This window comes from Falco biarmicus, chromosome 4 (assembly GCF_023638135.1).
Source record: "Falco biarmicus isolate bFalBia1 chromosome 4, bFalBia1.pri, whole genome shotgun sequence".
Taxonomy (NCBI): domain Eukaryota; kingdom Metazoa; phylum Chordata; class Aves; order Falconiformes; family Falconidae; genus Falco; species Falco biarmicus.
Genome location: NC_079291.1, coordinates 78700750 through 78717106, shown reverse-complemented (window position 1 = coordinate 78717106; position 16357 = coordinate 78700750). Strand labels below are relative to the sequence as shown.

At 54.5% G+C, this 16357-nt stretch overlaps 1 protein-coding gene across 1 annotated transcript; it reads left to right on the top strand.

The window, feature by feature from the left end:
- The first annotated feature begins 3825 nt into the window (after nucleotides 1-3825).
- On the top strand, nucleotides 3826-12938 carry CLEC19A (C-type lectin domain containing 19A). The gene is made up of 5 exons (XM_056336737.1): nucleotides 3826-3937; nucleotides 9374-9539; nucleotides 10026-10119; nucleotides 10891-11023; nucleotides 11762-12938. Exons 1-5 carry the CDS (start codon nucleotides 3841-3843, stop codon nucleotides 11839-11841), a joined length of 570 nt encoding a protein of 189 aa, XP_056192712.1. The 5' UTR covers nucleotides 3826-3840; the 3' UTR covers nucleotides 11842-12938.
- The last annotated feature ends 3419 nt before the right edge of the window (nucleotides 12939-16357 follow it).

Sequence of the window (16357 nt, the reverse complement as noted above, 5' to 3'; positions counted from 1 at the left end):
GTAGACTGGGTGATGCTTGTTAGCAGAATGCATTTTTGTGTCGAGCTCCATCAGTTATGTTTATGGCACAAGAAAAGCCAGAATGCTGGTGGTTGCCCCCTTGGTGCTCCCTGTGGATGGATCAGGAGCAAGCTGAGAGGATCTGGGGACCCGCTGATGGAGGGCAGTGAGGAGAGCGAGCCAGATGCCGTGGTCCGGCCGCGCGCAGCTCCCAGCCACAGCACACCCACGGCACGGACGGGTCCGAGCCTCTGCAGTGGGCTCTGCATCTTGGTTCTTTGCAGGAACGGGCCCCAGATTTACTATTAATTTTTATTGCTCTATTTATCAATTTCTGAATTATTTTGATTTTTTTATTATTTTGATTAATATGGAAATATTAAAATTATTGAGACTGTATAAAAATCGGTATCTTGCTTACCCATTCAAGAAATCAAAACAAAAAGGACATCACCCTGAAGGGAGCTGGGCCTGGCCCATGACTTTATTGTCTTCCCCTGTCTTTGTTCTGGAGAAGGAGGGATCTCTTCTGCCTTCAGCAGTGTTTGCCTGTCGTGCCACTGGAAAGCGTGGGGGCATTAGGGTTGGGTGGGCTCTGCCCCAGGTCAGAGGGGGTGAGGTGGGAAAGGGCCCCAGGCTCTGGCCATACCTGCTCCCTGGCTCACCTGTGGAATCGCTGGGTGGTAGCCCATGGCTGGCTGCCCCTCCCTGCCTTCCCATGGCCATGCTGGTCCCCAGGGTCCCCTTCAGCCGCGAGGGAGAGGTGCAAGCCAGCGTGCTCCTAGTTTGACCTGGCTCTGTCCCTTTTTGCTGGAAGCGGGTGAGTTGCCTTGAGCCAGACAAAGGTGGGGGCTGGGGCTGGGGCTTGGGGCCAGGCGCTGTGGGAAGCTCTGCCTTTGCTCGTGGCCCTTCCAACTTTGAAATGGCTGGTGAGGACGATGACAGTCCGGAGCTGGCACACGGTAGGGCAGGCGACATCTCCCTCCCCTCTGCTCATCAAATGCAGCCCAGAATGAAATCCTGTTACCTCCTGTGCTTTTAATATTTTATCTTTAAAAAGAAAACCATACATATATATGTCTATTTCACCTCTTTTGGCTGTTTGGCTGCTACAGTTAGGGACAGGTGACCTAAAAAAACAAAACAAAAAAAGCTTAGTGCTTGCTCAGGCAAATGTTGGTGTTTCAGTCAATAGTCCTTGCTGCTCACCAGAGTGTTTGTGCTCCAGCATGAAGGTCTGTGTTGTAACTCTGATCCCAGCATCCCTGCAGCATGCCTTCAGTCTGGGATCTGCTCCAGTTTACATTGAGTCGTGGGTGCTGAATTCCCTTCTGCGCTCAGAGCATCCCTGTGTGTGCTCTCCATGTGACAGCCAAGTCTGATACGGTGACCCTGCCATTGTGGAGGAGGGAGCACAATGGATACAAGGAGGCTACTAGAGATGTTGTCTCCCCACTGCATCCAGAAGCCATCTCTCGGCGGCTGGGGCAGGGTGACAGCACAAACACTCTGCTCCCGGGCAGAGCACAGCGTGGCCTTGCATAGATGATGACAAAAAAAGGCCTGGATGACCTCATTGCTGAACCATCACCCAGCTGCTGTGGCTGGGGGTGAACGCAGGTGGGAGCTTACCTTGTTGGTGTGGTTGTGCACGCTGTCCCCTGGTGAATGCCTTCACGTCTCACTGACCCCTGCACGTGGCTGGTTCCTGCTGCCAGCACAGAGTGATGGGGAGGGTGGTTGCCACAGGGCTGTGCACGGGCATCCTCATTCCCAGCATGGTGGCTGGTAGGTTTCAATTCTAGCGTGCCTCTCTGGAAGGTGAAATTCCTCCTCTGTCCCTCAGCGAGGTCAATAGGAAATCTTTGTTCTCTGCCTTCCTGCTGGTTTATCTTGAAGATAAATCTCCGTGGGGAGAGAGCCCACAGGGTGCCTGGGCAAATGTGCTGTAGGGAGCCGACCCCTTCTCGGAACTCAGAAAGGCTCAGGCAAGAGGCTGTGGTTTCAGCAGCCACTGCCATTGACTATGACATTCTTCTTGGGGTCTATGGGCAGCAGCATGAGTTCTGGGCATCCTCGGAAGCTGACCTGAGACCTGCCACGTGCTTTGCTCAAACCCTGGGGGTAGAGTGTTAGCAGAAGGCGCTCTGACCCACCAGTCTGTCCTTGGAGCTGTGAGGTATCTGTTTCACAGCGAGGGGGGTGTCACGTAGGTAAGATGCTAAAAATTGGTGAGAGAGCCCTGAGGAAAGGTCAATAAAAGCGGGATGAGAGCACATTGAGGAGCTCCAGCCCTGCAAGGTGATCGGAAAACAGCGTGGGGAGGGAGAGGAGCAGAAGGGCTGAATAAAGGAGACGTGGCTGTCCTCCCGAGGCTGTATCCAGCAGGTAAAACACCTCCTGCTTTGTGAAACCAGCAGGTAACCCAGAGTGCAACCACAGCTCCAGACAGCCCTGCATGCACGACGTGCGTGTACTTTCCCAGTGCTGGCAGCAAAGCTGGTGCCAGCTGCTGTGCCGGGCACAGGGCCGCCGGCTGCGGGGCTCAGTGCTCCCACCTGTGCTGGGGGATGCTGCTACAGCGGGTCTGTCCTTACAAACAGGATTAAAGCTATTCTGGATCTCTGCTCCCTCTTGAAGCATAAACATTTGTGCTTTGGGAGTAGCTGAATATGCTCAAAGAGTTTTGTGTCATAGTTTGCTGGTAATTGCTGGTGACACTGGCTTTAGCTGGGGATGGCGCACCGTTAGGAAGGGAGAAGGCATGCCTTGGCTTCGGCTGCTCTGAATTCCTTCATTTTTAGTGGCTTGATACATCACTAGCTTTTCCTTGAGCCATATAGTTTCAGATGAATGTGTGGAACTGCTAATGGGGGGGCAGGGACTGTTCTTCAAAGGTTTTATTTAATGCAAAGAAAATGTATGAAAGTTGACTGAATCAGTTGCCATCACTTAGTAAATCCGGATGCTTTACTATACTGAAAGCTTTGTGTCACCCCACATTGTTTCTGCTTGAATCTTGCCTGTAAAAACGGACCATCCCAACCGAAGTCCCAGAAAATGCTGAAAATTTTAATCTGTAGCTAAGAAGAAAAAAAGAATGGCAGGGAGCGTCTGCTTAAGCACCTCTTTCAACACTGATTTAAGGCATTTAATTGCAAATGGGGCAGGACCACAAAATTTCATAGTGTTTGTACCTCTGTACTGTTTTCCTTACAGTAGGGACTTTATAAGGTATAAAATAAAAAAGTATAAAAGGACTATATAAAGTAGAAAAGGACTTTATACAGCGTTTTAAAAAATCTGAAGTTCTTTAAAAAAAAAAAAGACGGCAGAAAGGAGACACGCTGGCTCGCATTGCCTGCCGCTAACACTGGCTGGTGCTGGAGCTCCCCGCGCTCAGGGGCGCAGCGCGGCCCCGGCAGGTGGGCGCAGGGGGGTGCTGAGCCCCGGACCCCGCCGCGGCTGCTGCCCCACGTCCCGCCGGTGCCGGGGTGCCCGGGCGCTGCCCCCCCAGTGGAGAAACACGGAGAGACGGCGGCCAGGCGGCGGGGGCAGCGCCGGGACCCCCTGCCCCACCGGCCCACCGCGGGGCTGCGGGGCGCCGGGAACCCCCCGCCGCGCCCGGCCGGAGCATCGGGGCCGGCAGCGCTCCGCCGGCGGGGGGGGGCGGCCGGGGGGCTCCGCGGCGTGTGCCGGGGCTGCCGGGGGCGGGCTGCGGGCAGGGCCCGGGGCAGCGGCGGGCGGGGGGCGTGTGCGGCCGGGGGGAGGGGGCGGCGCGGCGTCTATATCCAGCCCCGCGCCCGTCGCTGCCGCATAGCGGGGCCGCGCTCCCCGGCCATGGGCGCCGGGCGGGTGGGCGCGCTGGTGGCCGCGCTGGTGGCCGCGCTGCTGGGCGCCCAGGCCTTCCCCCAGACCAACATAAAGATCAGCCAAGGTGAGTGCCGGCGGCCGGGCGTGCGGGGGCTCCAGCGGCGAGAGGCGGGGGCGCCTGCCCCCCGGCCTGGAAACCAGCGCTCCTCGCACCGGCGGGGGGGCCCGGCTCCCTCCGGGGGCGGGGGGGGTCCCGGGATGCGCGGGGCCGTGTGCGCGGGGCCGCCCCCCCTCCCCGTGCTGGCGCGGCACTGGCCGCGGACTGCGGCGCTCCCCGCCGGGGGCGGCCGTGGCTCCCCGGGACTCGCTCACGCCGGTTGCCAGTGGCCACCAGTACGCGGTTGCCCCCGGTTGCCCCGGTGGCTGCTATATGGCACGGAAGTTTTTGGCGAACTTTTTCCCGGGGCTGGCGCGAGTGGGAGCGGCGGCGCCGTTTGCCCGCTCCCTGTGGGAGTGGGAGCGGGAAGGGGCTCCCCCGAGCTGTGCACCGAGTTCCCGGGAAGAAGGATCCATAGGAGCTTCCCTGCCAGACGCCTAATCCGTGGGAGCTTCGCCAAAACTAATGAAGGAGGAAAAAAGCCTCTGCGAGATAAGCGCTATCTGCCGGTGCCGGCTGCGGGCGCACGGCCCCGAACGCCGTGGCGGGGGGTCCAAGCTGTAAGATCAGCTTGGTTTTGTTGCAGGATTTTAAAAAACAAAGCCCTCTGCGTGGAAGGATGGCGCTTCCAACGTGCTTCAACCGGGGTTTAGTATTTCATTTGGAAATTTCTAACATGCGCCTTCAGAAACACTTCAGGAGTGTGTAAAATAGCGCCCAGTTATTAAATGGGCTTCACGTCCATCAGTGGATCCTGTCCCCTCCAGCTCCACACATCCATCCCCCAGGCACACGGAGGCCAACACCCCCCCACTCCCCACCCCTCCGATCCACTTGTTTTGAAGGTGGGTGCGAAGCAGGAGGCTTCTACATCTATTAATGAAAAGGAAATATTCCAAATAACGCGAAGGTGGGGTTGTTTGTCTGTAATGACGGTAGTGTCAGTGCTTAAGGACGTGCTCCTAAAGCCATGGGTGACCTGGGGCATCCCAGCATTGCACAATAGCGCTGTCTGAGCCCCTGCCACATGCTCCTGCCCACCAAACCCCCATTTTAACACTTATTCTTTATTTTTGAATGTAATAATTCAATAAAGGGTTTATTCAATTAAGAGCCTACGGGCTGGTGGACGTGTTGAGTCTGTGGTGGGATGGAGCTCTGGCTCAGCTGGTGCTTTGGACACCACCACCCCCCCACCCCCCCCAGCCTTGCCACAGGCTGCTTCTGCCAAAGCTGTCCTGGGGGGTCCCCTGCCCCAGCCCCGTCGTCTCGCCCATCCCCTGTAAGTGCCCACTGCTCCAGCAGTGCCAGCATGGGGTAAAGCCACACTGCTGGCCCTCCTCATGGTCCCGAGCTGGTAAGAAGTGACTCAGTGTTGGTGAGCACCAGGATGGCTTGTCCTGAATCCCAGCTGTGACCACCAGCGAGGGAGCGCTGCCCATCCCTCACCCTTGGCATCACAGCCCTTGGGTACCAGTGGAGGGGCTCTGCCAGCAGCTGTGCCCTGGGAAGGACCCAGCCTTCCACATGACGGGGATCTCCTCAGCTCTTCTCCATTGGCATGAAGTTCAGACAAGCCTCTTGGGCATTGATGGACACCCTCCAAACGCAGCTGCTTGCCAAGAGCTGAAGAGGTTCACTTGTTTTTTCAGGTCAGGTGGCAGCATTAGCTTATGGATGTGCCAAGGGGTGTGTGTCAAGACCATGCCTTTCATTGAGGTGTCTCCTAATGTCTCTAAGCTTTTCGGTAAGTCCTCAGCTGTTGGTGAAACAGAGCTCTTTGGTGCTCTGCAGAAAGAAGAGTATCTGCTGCCAGCACTGACCTGATCTGATCTGCTGTCCTTTGATGGAGCTGCAGCCCCCCAGGAGCCTTCCTTGCACGGGCATCTCTTGCCAACCTTGTCCTAGCCCCAGACTTCATGTCTCAAATCTGCGATTCGCTGGAGGTGGGACAACGTTGCACTTTGGGCTGAAGCTGTTCAGGAAAAAAAATGTTCTTTGCCAGCTGGGTCGGTGGGAGTCACGCAGTTGGTATTCTATCCTTTTCAGCAGCATCCTGAAATAACAAACAAACTTGTGAAACTGGCTGGGATTTTCTCAGCTAAGTATTTCTAATTGGAAAGTGGCCACTTGGGGAAGTGAAACTTTTTGGCAGAGCAGTGCCAGCCTCTGCAAGATTTTGACAAGTGATTTTCCTGGTGGTTCCACAGTGAGTCCCAGCTAGTAAATAAATAAAAAGACTCCAGTTTTGTTGGCACTGATACAAATCCAGAGAGCACAAAACTCTTTCTGACCCAAAATTCTTGTTCTCCAGCTTTTCTGAGTAAGTAACAGCTGCCTGATATGAATATTGGTCTCAGCCAAGTCTGGACATCTATTTTGCTGGTGCTGCATTAAAACATGGCCCTGACCATTTGCATTGTAAATGAGAAAAGGGAGGAAGGATTCTTGCCATTTTTCACTGGGAATTTGGGAACGGTGGATGAACCGACTCGGGGTCAGCAGGAGCCCCTGACCCACAGGCAGTAGCTATGCTGCTCCTGCACAGTGCAGAGGAGCTGATGCTGCTGGGGCTGATGTTTTACTGGGGTGCTTAAAAGTGAGGATCAGGTCTAAAGAGCCCCAAAATGCTTCCCCTGTCCTCTTTTAGGTCAAAATACCATCAGCAGCTGCTGGCTTGGGTTATGAGGTTTTCCTGCAGAGCCACGAATGGTCTCCCATACTCACAAGCATACATCAAATTTCTTATGGCTTTTCTGCTAGAAATAGTCCCCAAAGACCCCAGATAAAGCAGCACCCGCAAAGTTCCTGCCTGTAAGACTAGGAGCAACAGTTCTCCTCCAAAGAGACAGCCAAAACCTCTGATCGTGACCTAACAGAAAAGATGCTAATTAAATGCTGACCTCCCATATTTTCCTTTTCGGTATATTTAACCTTAAATTCCTTCAGGCACCTTTAGCTCGCTGAAGCTTGTCAAATTAATGCTACCTAATGGGAAGCAGTATGGAATAACAAAGAAGGACTGTCTCCATCTCTGACTCTGTTTCAGCTGCCCTGAACAAAATGAGGGTGATTTTCCCAGGCGATTGGGGTGCTGACGGACCTGGCTTGGAGCCAGGGCACCAGGACGCCCACTGCAATTAACACTTGGGAGCGAAGGTCCCCATTTGCTGGGGATGCTTCTGGGTTAAGCCCTGTGAATTTTGTCACTGTGCTGCCAGAGGTGAAGAGTTCATCGAAGTGCTTCACAGCCTCTATAATAAAACCCCAGTTGCTGGGGGAGCTGGTGGTGCCTGTCTGCCGCAGACCTCCGGAGTGCCCCCGGCAGGAGGGAGCAGCAACCTGGAGTCACGGTGAGCTGGGACCTGATCCCAGCCATGTCCTGAATGGGGGGGCATGCCTCATCCATGAGCTGGCAATGAAGCTGAAGCCTCGACCTGTGGGTTTGATGCTCCAGTCTTGCTCTGTGCTTCATTTTTTGGTGGGGACAGGGACCCCCCGGGCAGCATCATGAGGGGAGGAGGGCTTTCTCTCAGGAAATCACATCAGCTCTTGGTGTTCCTGGTCCTTCAGCTCTATTGCTACAGTAGAATAATTTACATTTCCTAGGGCTGTTCTGAGGTTTTTCCCAATGGATGAATGTCTGGATGTGAATCAGAGAGCTGGCTGCAGCTTGGTCACCCTCCCCTGAAGCTATTCTGCTCATTTCCAGCCTGGGGTACTTTATCTCTTGGCCTCCAAAGCCCATAACTAGTGCCAGTGAGGATGGGAGAGCCCTGCAAGCCACTCACTGCTCTCGGCAGGTTTGTTGCTGTGGAGTGCAGAGCTGGTCCCAGCCACAGGTCCTCCGGAGGGGATGGCTGGGTGTCCCAAGGCGGGTGATGGGGTGACAGTCCTGCAGGGCTCAGCAGTCGGCTTGGTCTCCTCATCTTGCTCAGGAGGTGAAAAAGGCTCTTTGCATTTGTGGTTTGTTGCCTGGGAGGAGGTTGTGACAGAGGGGACCCAGGGGCTAGCTGGTGGCTGTTTGTAAAATGCTCAGAGATTCCCATGTGGAAAGAGCTGATGAAATATGAAATTATTGCCCGGAGCTGCCAGCACTGAAGCAGGGAAGGATTCAGCTCCACAAATGCTCCTGCAGCTGCTTTGAATTCCCCTTGCCTCTCCTTTTCCCCATGCCAGCGCTGCCCTCGCCGCTCCCATGTCTCGCGCTGCTGCTGGCAGGGTTTTGCTCTTCCCCAGCCTTGGGGAAAGCCGTTCCCCCCACAGCCCCTCAGTACTGGGGGCCCTGCAACACCACCCTGACCTCTCTGGGCTTGAGCCTGTTACCTGCTTGGATAGTTTCATGGCATCTGACATCTGCCATAACCCCCTGCTCCCCCTGCCCTGCCCACCTCCCCACTTGCTCCGCCAGCAGTGCTGACCCTGGACCGGAACCCCATGGGGGTGCGGGAACTGGCTCTGAGGTGCCAACAGTTCCCCAAGGCTGAAAAACCTTGCCAGAAAGCTAAAAAAGCTGAGAGTTAAGCTGATGTGCTGCATGATGTGGGGGTTAGCCGGGTGGTACCCGTGGGTGGTGTGTGGGTGCGCGCTGCATCTTGCCTGCACGGGATGTGGGGAGCACAACGTGGGCATGGGGTGTTGGCGCCGCTGCAGTGTTTACACAGCAGCAACTGCAAAGGCTCCAGAAATGTGTCCTGCCCCAAAAATGGCCTCTTTTGGGGTGATGTCCCCACTGGGCTGAGAAGTGGTGAGGGAGGAGGAGCAGCTGTGTGGGCCCCAGCTCTTATCTGGCGGCGGGAGGCAGATAGGCTGGCACCGCTCCCGGCGGCATTCACGCCTCTCCTGGCTATTTATGGGGCCAAAATCCAGCACGTGCCTATGTGCACGGCTGCGTCCAGGCCCAGGGACACAGGGGAGGGGGGGGGGGGGGTTCTTGGAGGGAGGAGGTGCAAGTTGGCCTTGCAGGAGGCGAGAGCAGGAGGACAGTGTGGCCGTAACCCTGCAGCCCCCAGCTGTCAGCTCCCATCCCAGTACGGTGGCACTGGTAGTGCCTGATGGAGGTGAGAGGAGCCCTTATCTCGGTTTCTCCAGTAGCAAATGTCAGTGCCTTTATTTTAAGCCCCCTCTGCCTAAAATGATGTCAAACTGGCTTGAAATGTCCCTCCTGATTCAGGCAGATGCTAAAATCAAGAAACCCACAGCTTTTGCAAACTGTGTTTTGGCTTTTGCAAACTTTTGCACGGCTTCTGCAACAGTTGGTTTTTCCATGCCTGTGTTTGGTGGTTATTTGCCTGGGCGAGGTGTGGGGAGCAGGGCTGGGCACTGCTGCCACCACTGCCCGCTCAGCTGCCTGGCCACGCTGCGTCACCATCAGCTGCTGGATGTCCTCTGCTCTGCCCCCAGCCATGCCGGAGCCTGTCCATGCCTACTCCTGCCCGCTCTTCTGGACAGAGTACGAAGGCCATTGCTACCGGTACTTCCCCATCAACAAAACCTGGGCTGAAGCCGACCTCTATTGTGCCGAGTTCTCCATTGGCATCAGATCAGCCAAGCTGGCCTCCATCCACAGGTGAGGGTGCAGAAACATGTCATCCCACCCTGGCACGGCTGGGGAAAAAGGAAGATGGGGATGAAGTTCCATTCCCACAGCACAACCTCTGTGCCAGCTGCAGGCTCGTGTCCCAGCCTAAGCGTCCCTCTGCAGCAGCAGCTAGGTCAAATCTGATGCATGGGTGTGCAAAGGTGGTGTAAAAAATGCCTTTTCCTGGCCTGGCAAGAAAACTGACCTAGTGTTCCCTAGATTTCCCAAACCCGTGGTATTTACTCTTGAAAAAGGGATGGAAATACGATATGATTACACAGGCTTTTCCCCCTGCTCCCTCTACCCCAGCTCTCACCCACACTATGCACCTCTTGCACAGACCCGGGAAAGTAATTGGAAGCAATTGGAAGAGGGGGCCCGTTTGGCTGTGCCGTAGGGCAAATGCTGGGGGGCATGCCCGACCATTTGCCTGACATACCCCCTCAGCGGCTCCGGATTGCTCTGTTTTGCCAGCTGGGAAGAAAACGTCTTTGTGTACGATCTAGTGAACAGCCGTGTGCCGGGCATCCCCACTGACATCTGGACGGGACTCAATGACCTGCGGCAGGTGAGAGCTCCCTGTAATCATGTGGAAAATGGCTTTGGAAAAGTCACCTCCCTGCGTGTTCTCGCTGGAAAGCTGCTTGGTTTCCTTCTTCACTCCATGCAGCCTCAGTCAGGTGGTGGTGTAGGGTCTGTTGGGCAGCACATGGGGGAAAGTTGTCATTTCATCCCCTCTGGTCTGCTTTTAAACGAAAAGTGTTACTAGAATTAATAGATTAATAATTACTGATTATTCACATCGTATGTTATTAATGGACTAATAGAAAGAGTATTGTACTGCTGGTCCAAGAAGAGCAAATAAACTGAAAACATCTCCAAAGCCAATGATCACCAAATTTCGTTGCTTTCTTTTCTTTTCTCTGCAACTTTTCAAAGCTGACATGTTGGAAATATATAGTCTAATATGTAACAAAGGAAAATGGAGACCATCAGGGGAACAGTCCCATGCCAGCAAATTTTTTGTACGTATTGGGAAAGGAGTGGAAAAGAAAAAGGAAAAGGAAGACAGAATTGGGTGGGTGTGCAAAAAAATATATGGGTTTAATTTCTGAGCTTCCCCTGGTGAGAAGACGGTGAATGCCGGGGCTTGCCAGGCTGAGTTTTCAGTTGTAAAACCCAAACAAGCTGTGTGGCCTTTGCTGAGTGGTGACAGTCTCTTCCTGTGTCTCCGGACTGTGGCACTGGGGATGGGGACGGGGTCTGCACGGGAGCGGGACCCCCACCTTCTGCAAACACTGCTCTGCGATCGCAGCCTTTCTCTGCTCACCCCACGCAGGAGGGTCACTTCGAGTGGACGGACGGCTCCTCCTATGACTACCACTACTGGGACGGCAGCCAGCCCGACGACGGCATCCACTCCATCCCGGAGGAGGAGGACTGCGTGCAGATCTGGTACAGGCACAGCAGCGGTGAGTGCCACGCCGGGTGTCAAGGGCACCCTACGTCTTACTTGCACGTCAGTCAATTCAATCCGCTCAGCTAGTGCTTTTTTGAAGAGGTTGCTGGCAGGCTGAGGATTTGCATTTTAATTTTTATTATTTTCTTTTTTCTTTGCAGAGAAGGGATGTATTTTCTCTTTCAGCACATACACACACACACACTCACTTTCTCTCTGCTCACAGCCCATCTCCCTCTCCCATAGCAGCGGCAGGAGGGGAGCATCATCCACTTTGAAGAATTACTGAATTTAGCCAAAGGTCACATTTTCCCATTTCCTCTCCAACACGGGAGGCCTGTGGAAATACCCATCAGCTTTTCCCTTCCTTGCTCAGGCCAGGGGCATCTCGCTGAAGTGGGGCAAGACCCTGCTTGTGCAAAAATCCCACTTCAGACCCATATTGCCAGCAGGACCAGCCAGGTGTACACAGACCCACTGGACATACCTTAACACCCCATCCTTGCACAGCTTGCTGATATTCTGTGGGGTATGGGGCTGGGAGCCCCTGCTACCATGTTCGAGCTGGGACCAGGGATCCCTGCCAGCATCCCGAGGACTGGGATGGGGATGCTGGGAGGGGGCACGGCTGGGAGCAGCACAAATGGAGGCACATCCAGGGAAAGCCTCTCACAACGGCAGGAGGTCCCAGTCCCAAGGGCGGCACACGGTTACCTCCTCATGCCTAACACCTTGTTTTTTTGGGGGGTAGCGCTGCGCTCCTGGAATGACAACGCCTGTGGCAGAGCCTTCCCTTTCGTCTGCAAGATCCCCTCGCTGGCCCTGGACTGAGGCTGCTGGAACTGCCCGTGCCCCCCCCCTGCACCCCCCATTTTGGGTCACCTCTCCAGCCGTGCCAGGGAAGAGCGGCCAGGACACGGCACGGGTTGGCCAGAGCTGCTTGTTGGCACCCCCAGGCAGACCCTGGCAGCAGAGTCCCTCCGGGGAGTGCCACGGGGACAAGCCCAGCACTCACCCTCCCCACGGGCAAACGGCGACAGGAGCTGCGCTGAGCGGCGAGGAGCCCTCCAGCCTGAGCCTGCCTTTGGGTTTCACATCAGCCGTTGCAGCACATTAGAGGAAACCCATGATTTTACCAAGGCACCAAACTTTGCACCAAAAAATTGCCGAGGAAACCCATGATTTTTACCAAGGCACCAAACTTAGCACCAAAAAATCGCTGTGTGTACGAAATGGTTTTGTCCGTTGGTCTGTGAAGAGTGGAGGAAATGTGTTATTTTCTGTTAAGTTATGCAAAATGCCTCTTGTGCCTGTGATTTTTCTCTCCACTAAAATAAACGGCAAATAACAGGTGGAGGCTCCTCTGTTTCTGGTGCCCAAGTGGCAGCAGCTCCCCGGGGACCTGGGGTCTCGTGCGGAAGGAGCTGGATTTACCCCAGCCTGCTCTGTATTGGAAAGGTGCGTTGAGGCAAAGCAGATGCCTGGGAAAGTACATTTTATGGATTCCCAACTGATTTTGGGGGTCCCTGCAGCAGCCTGTGTGCACACCCTGCCCTTCACCCGGTCCCCGCCAGCCCCGCGGCTGGGGTGTATGGGGCCACTGGGCACCCCCAGCTCCGTAACACCCCTGCCCGCAGCAGGTGAGCAGGATTTGGCCCTGGCTGCTTTGGGCTGGCCGAATTACAGGGAGGGCGGGTGAAGGGCTGATGTGCACCAGCTGGGGGTCAGCCCGGGGGGTTCCCCGGGTCAGGGGAGCTCACTGCTCTCGGTGCAGCCCTGGTTCCTAGTGAGACTGTGCTCTTCCCTGTAGTCGTTGCTGATGTCCTGTTCTGCGCTGGCACCACAGAGGTACTTTCATCTTCCAGGTAAATGATTTTTGGTGATGTATGTGGTGATGGCAGCCCCAGTGTGCCTTGAGTTGCTCAGCAGTGAGATGTGGGTGAATTTGCAGGGCTTGGGTGCTAGTGGGGGTGCGATGGTGCCAGGGCCCGAGGGAAGCGCAGCACTATCGAGGCAAAAACATGCTGCTGCTTCAGGGGATGTGGCTGCAAGGGCACTGCTGAACCCAGTCCAATGCAGCAAATCCAGTGCTTGCCAGAGAGCCCCTTGCAGTGTGACCTCTGGTCCCACGCAGCTCTGTGGCATCCAGGTGGCTTTGCAGGTTTCTGCCTCCCCCTCCAGCCCCTTGCCGTCTCTTGGGGTCTCTTGGGAGTGATGTGTCCCTTTTGTCCCCACTCCGGCAAAGCCCCAGGGTCTCACAGCCCCAGAGCAGCTGGGACAGCCCTGGGCTGCCCCATCTCAGCCACTGCCTGCAGAGATGAGTAAAGCATCCTCATAAAATTGTCTGATCTCCCTTGATGTCACCATCTTAGAAACATAAAATTTCAAAACTAAGACTTTCCAGAGCGATTACACTGGTTACAATGAGGGAAATGACTGAGGCTCTGCTGGGAGCTGCTTCCTTGGGTGTCAGCACAGCTTTCAGCTAAAATGTGCTCCTGCCTGGAGAGAAACTGCAGTACTTAGTGGGGGTAATGGTGGTGTAAGTGGAACATATGTGTTGCAGCAAGTTTCTTAAATAAGGATATACTGTCATGCCTGATTATGTATTTTTATATATATATGAACATTTTATATAAATGGATAATACATATAAATAAAACTGTATTATTTTTAAGGGATTACATATATAAATATATACACACTGACTGTATATTTATATGGAACGTAAGCGCTTTGCATAGTTTTCAGTCCTGGGCAGCAGACAGCATTGAATGGGGTTTCTAGAGGCTTTTGCTTCATCTGAAAACAATAAGCTACATATGGATGATAACAGTATGTAAAGAAACTAGCCTTAAAAATAAAAATGTTCTTGGATCCAACAAGCCAACAAAATGTCAATGTGTAGGGTCTGATCTGTGGCAGAAAAAAGGTTTGAGGAACCAGTCTGATCACTGCTCTGGAGGTCACCTGTGGATGGCTCCTGTGCCCAGTGCCAGTGCAAGGACAGCAGGGTCGGGATCCGCATGGCACGGGACATGGCTGACTGACTGCCAGCTCCAAGCACCGGTGCTCCAGTGTGGTCCCATCCCTGTGGTGGGCATCAGCCGTGTGCTGGGGGCCCGGAGCCAGCCCACCCCGCAAGACCCCCTTGGGCTTGGCTGTGCCCTGCGCTGCCACCTGGCCGGGGAGGGTCAGGGTGCTGGGGGCGGCCATCCTGCTGGGTGCTGGTGCTGCACAGCACCAGGCTCAGCTCTGGGCTCCAGGCTTCCCCTCCCCAGTTTCTTTTCCCTGTTCTTCCTGAGTCCCGTTTTCAGAGGGCTGGGAGTTCATCACGGCTGGGGCTCAGGACGCCTCGAGCCAAAAAACTGCAAGTGGCATGAGGTGTGTCAGAAGAAAGGTTAAAACCTTCCCTTGGGAAAGCGTTTGAAGACTTGGGCCCTACTGTGGCTAAAAATATTGCTAATGGGGAAGCCTAGGAAAGCTGTCGGCTCCAATTAACATCTTCATTTCCAGGTAAAAAGAACTGAACATGCGTGACCTGAAAGTCAGGACCAAAGTTACTAGAGGCTCTGTTTTGCAGCCCCCCTGGCTTTCTCCCCAGGCTCCAGGGCCCTTACTTAAAAACCAACCCTTTCTCCTCACTAGTGACTTCCGTTTCACAGGAATCAAATCAAATTCAGCAAACCACAGGAGTTTTCGCCTCCTTAATGAACTTCTAGTGGATCTGGCGGGGTCAGAGCTCGATGGAAGATGGGACGTGCCCTTTCCCTTGGCATGGATGGTCCCACACTTTGTGTGGTCAGGAGGAGCTCCAGCTCTTTGGGCTGAACTTTTTTATTTTATTTTTCTGTACTCCCTGTCCCATGACCCCGAAGTCCCCTGTTACCTTGAATTTCTCCATCCTGACTTGCCATACAGTGCAGGCAATGGGAAACCTGGCAGTGGCAGGACTCTCCCATGCCTCTCCTGGACATCACTTGTAGGCAACTGATGCCCAAGGGTCCTTTCATGTCATGGAGGTTTTTAGGAGCTAAACACCTTTGTTTGTAGTGCATGAAAGCTGGGGTAAGCGCAAGCAGTGTATGATGTAGCCTGGGAGTGAACAAAAATAATTGTCTATTGGTGGCAAACAGCTTTACCCTCCTATACCCCGTTTCTTGGTCTGTAGAAGCAATATTGCCCACAGCTCCGGGCAGAGGGTGGCCCTGGTATAGCAGGCAGGAGAGATGGGCCTGCCTGCACCATTAAGATTTTTTTTCCTCCTGAAAATGACTGGGAGGATAAGATCTGCACAGCTGAATCCTGAGCTTTTTCTGGTGCTTCTCCTTTCCCCGCCCCTGGTTTCCCTGGGTTTTAATTGCCTGAGTAGCAGCACAGCTTCTGCCCCGGGGCAAGGACGCTGCAGAGCAGTTTCCTTTGACAAGGAACAAAAATATCTCAGGGCCAACAAAAAACAAACAAACAAAAAAAAAAAGGTTTCCAGCAGCTCCGAGTAAATTATAGATGTATACTGGCTGTGGCAGTGGGGTCCCATCACCACCCCAAACCATGCAACCACAAGATAAATGATAGTACCTATGTGTGTGATCGTGTTAGCACTAAACCCCCCAGCTCCAGCACATCCCGAACGCGTGGCAGGGAGAGACAGAGCAGCAGGGCATGAGGAAGGTGAGCAGGATTTGGCCCTGTGCTGTGCGGGTCCCAGCAGATGCTGGCTAAGCCCAGCTGCCCCTGGGCAGGGTCTCGGTGGGGGTGGCTGTCAGTGTGCTTGAAGGTGGGTTGATCAACCGTGCAAGCTGCTGGTGTGTGATGGCACCTTAATTAATTGTAAAAGCTCAGTGAAACCTCCAGTTCTCCCCAGAGAGGGTCCTGGCTGCTGGGGGCTCCTCCAGCCTGGGGGACCCCAGTACAGGGCTGGCCCAGCACAGGGGCTGCCCCACACCAGCACCAGTGCCTGCTTTGCTGTTGGTTGCTCCTATTTGGTACCTCAGAGGTCTCCTCCTTTTTTGTGGCCGAGGATTTCCAGCCTTCCTGCAAAAACTGCCTTTTCAGGGAGCGCTGGGTGCAGATCAACAGCCCAGTCCCCCGCCTGGCACAGCCACCTGAAGAGGATGGTAAAGGTTTTTATGGAGCGCTTTTGCTTTGCAGGGGCTTGGCAACTTGGCTAGAAACTTTCATTCTTGGGTACAGAGTCAGAAACGCTGCTGATAAGAAGTGAAGTGCAGACCTAATGCAGGCATTGTTCCCGCTGTGGGTTCAGGATGTAAAACTGGCCAGCCTTGAGCTCGTGGAGACACGGAGATGTGAGAGAGAACAGATCCACGGCTGGCACTGTGGTGAGGGT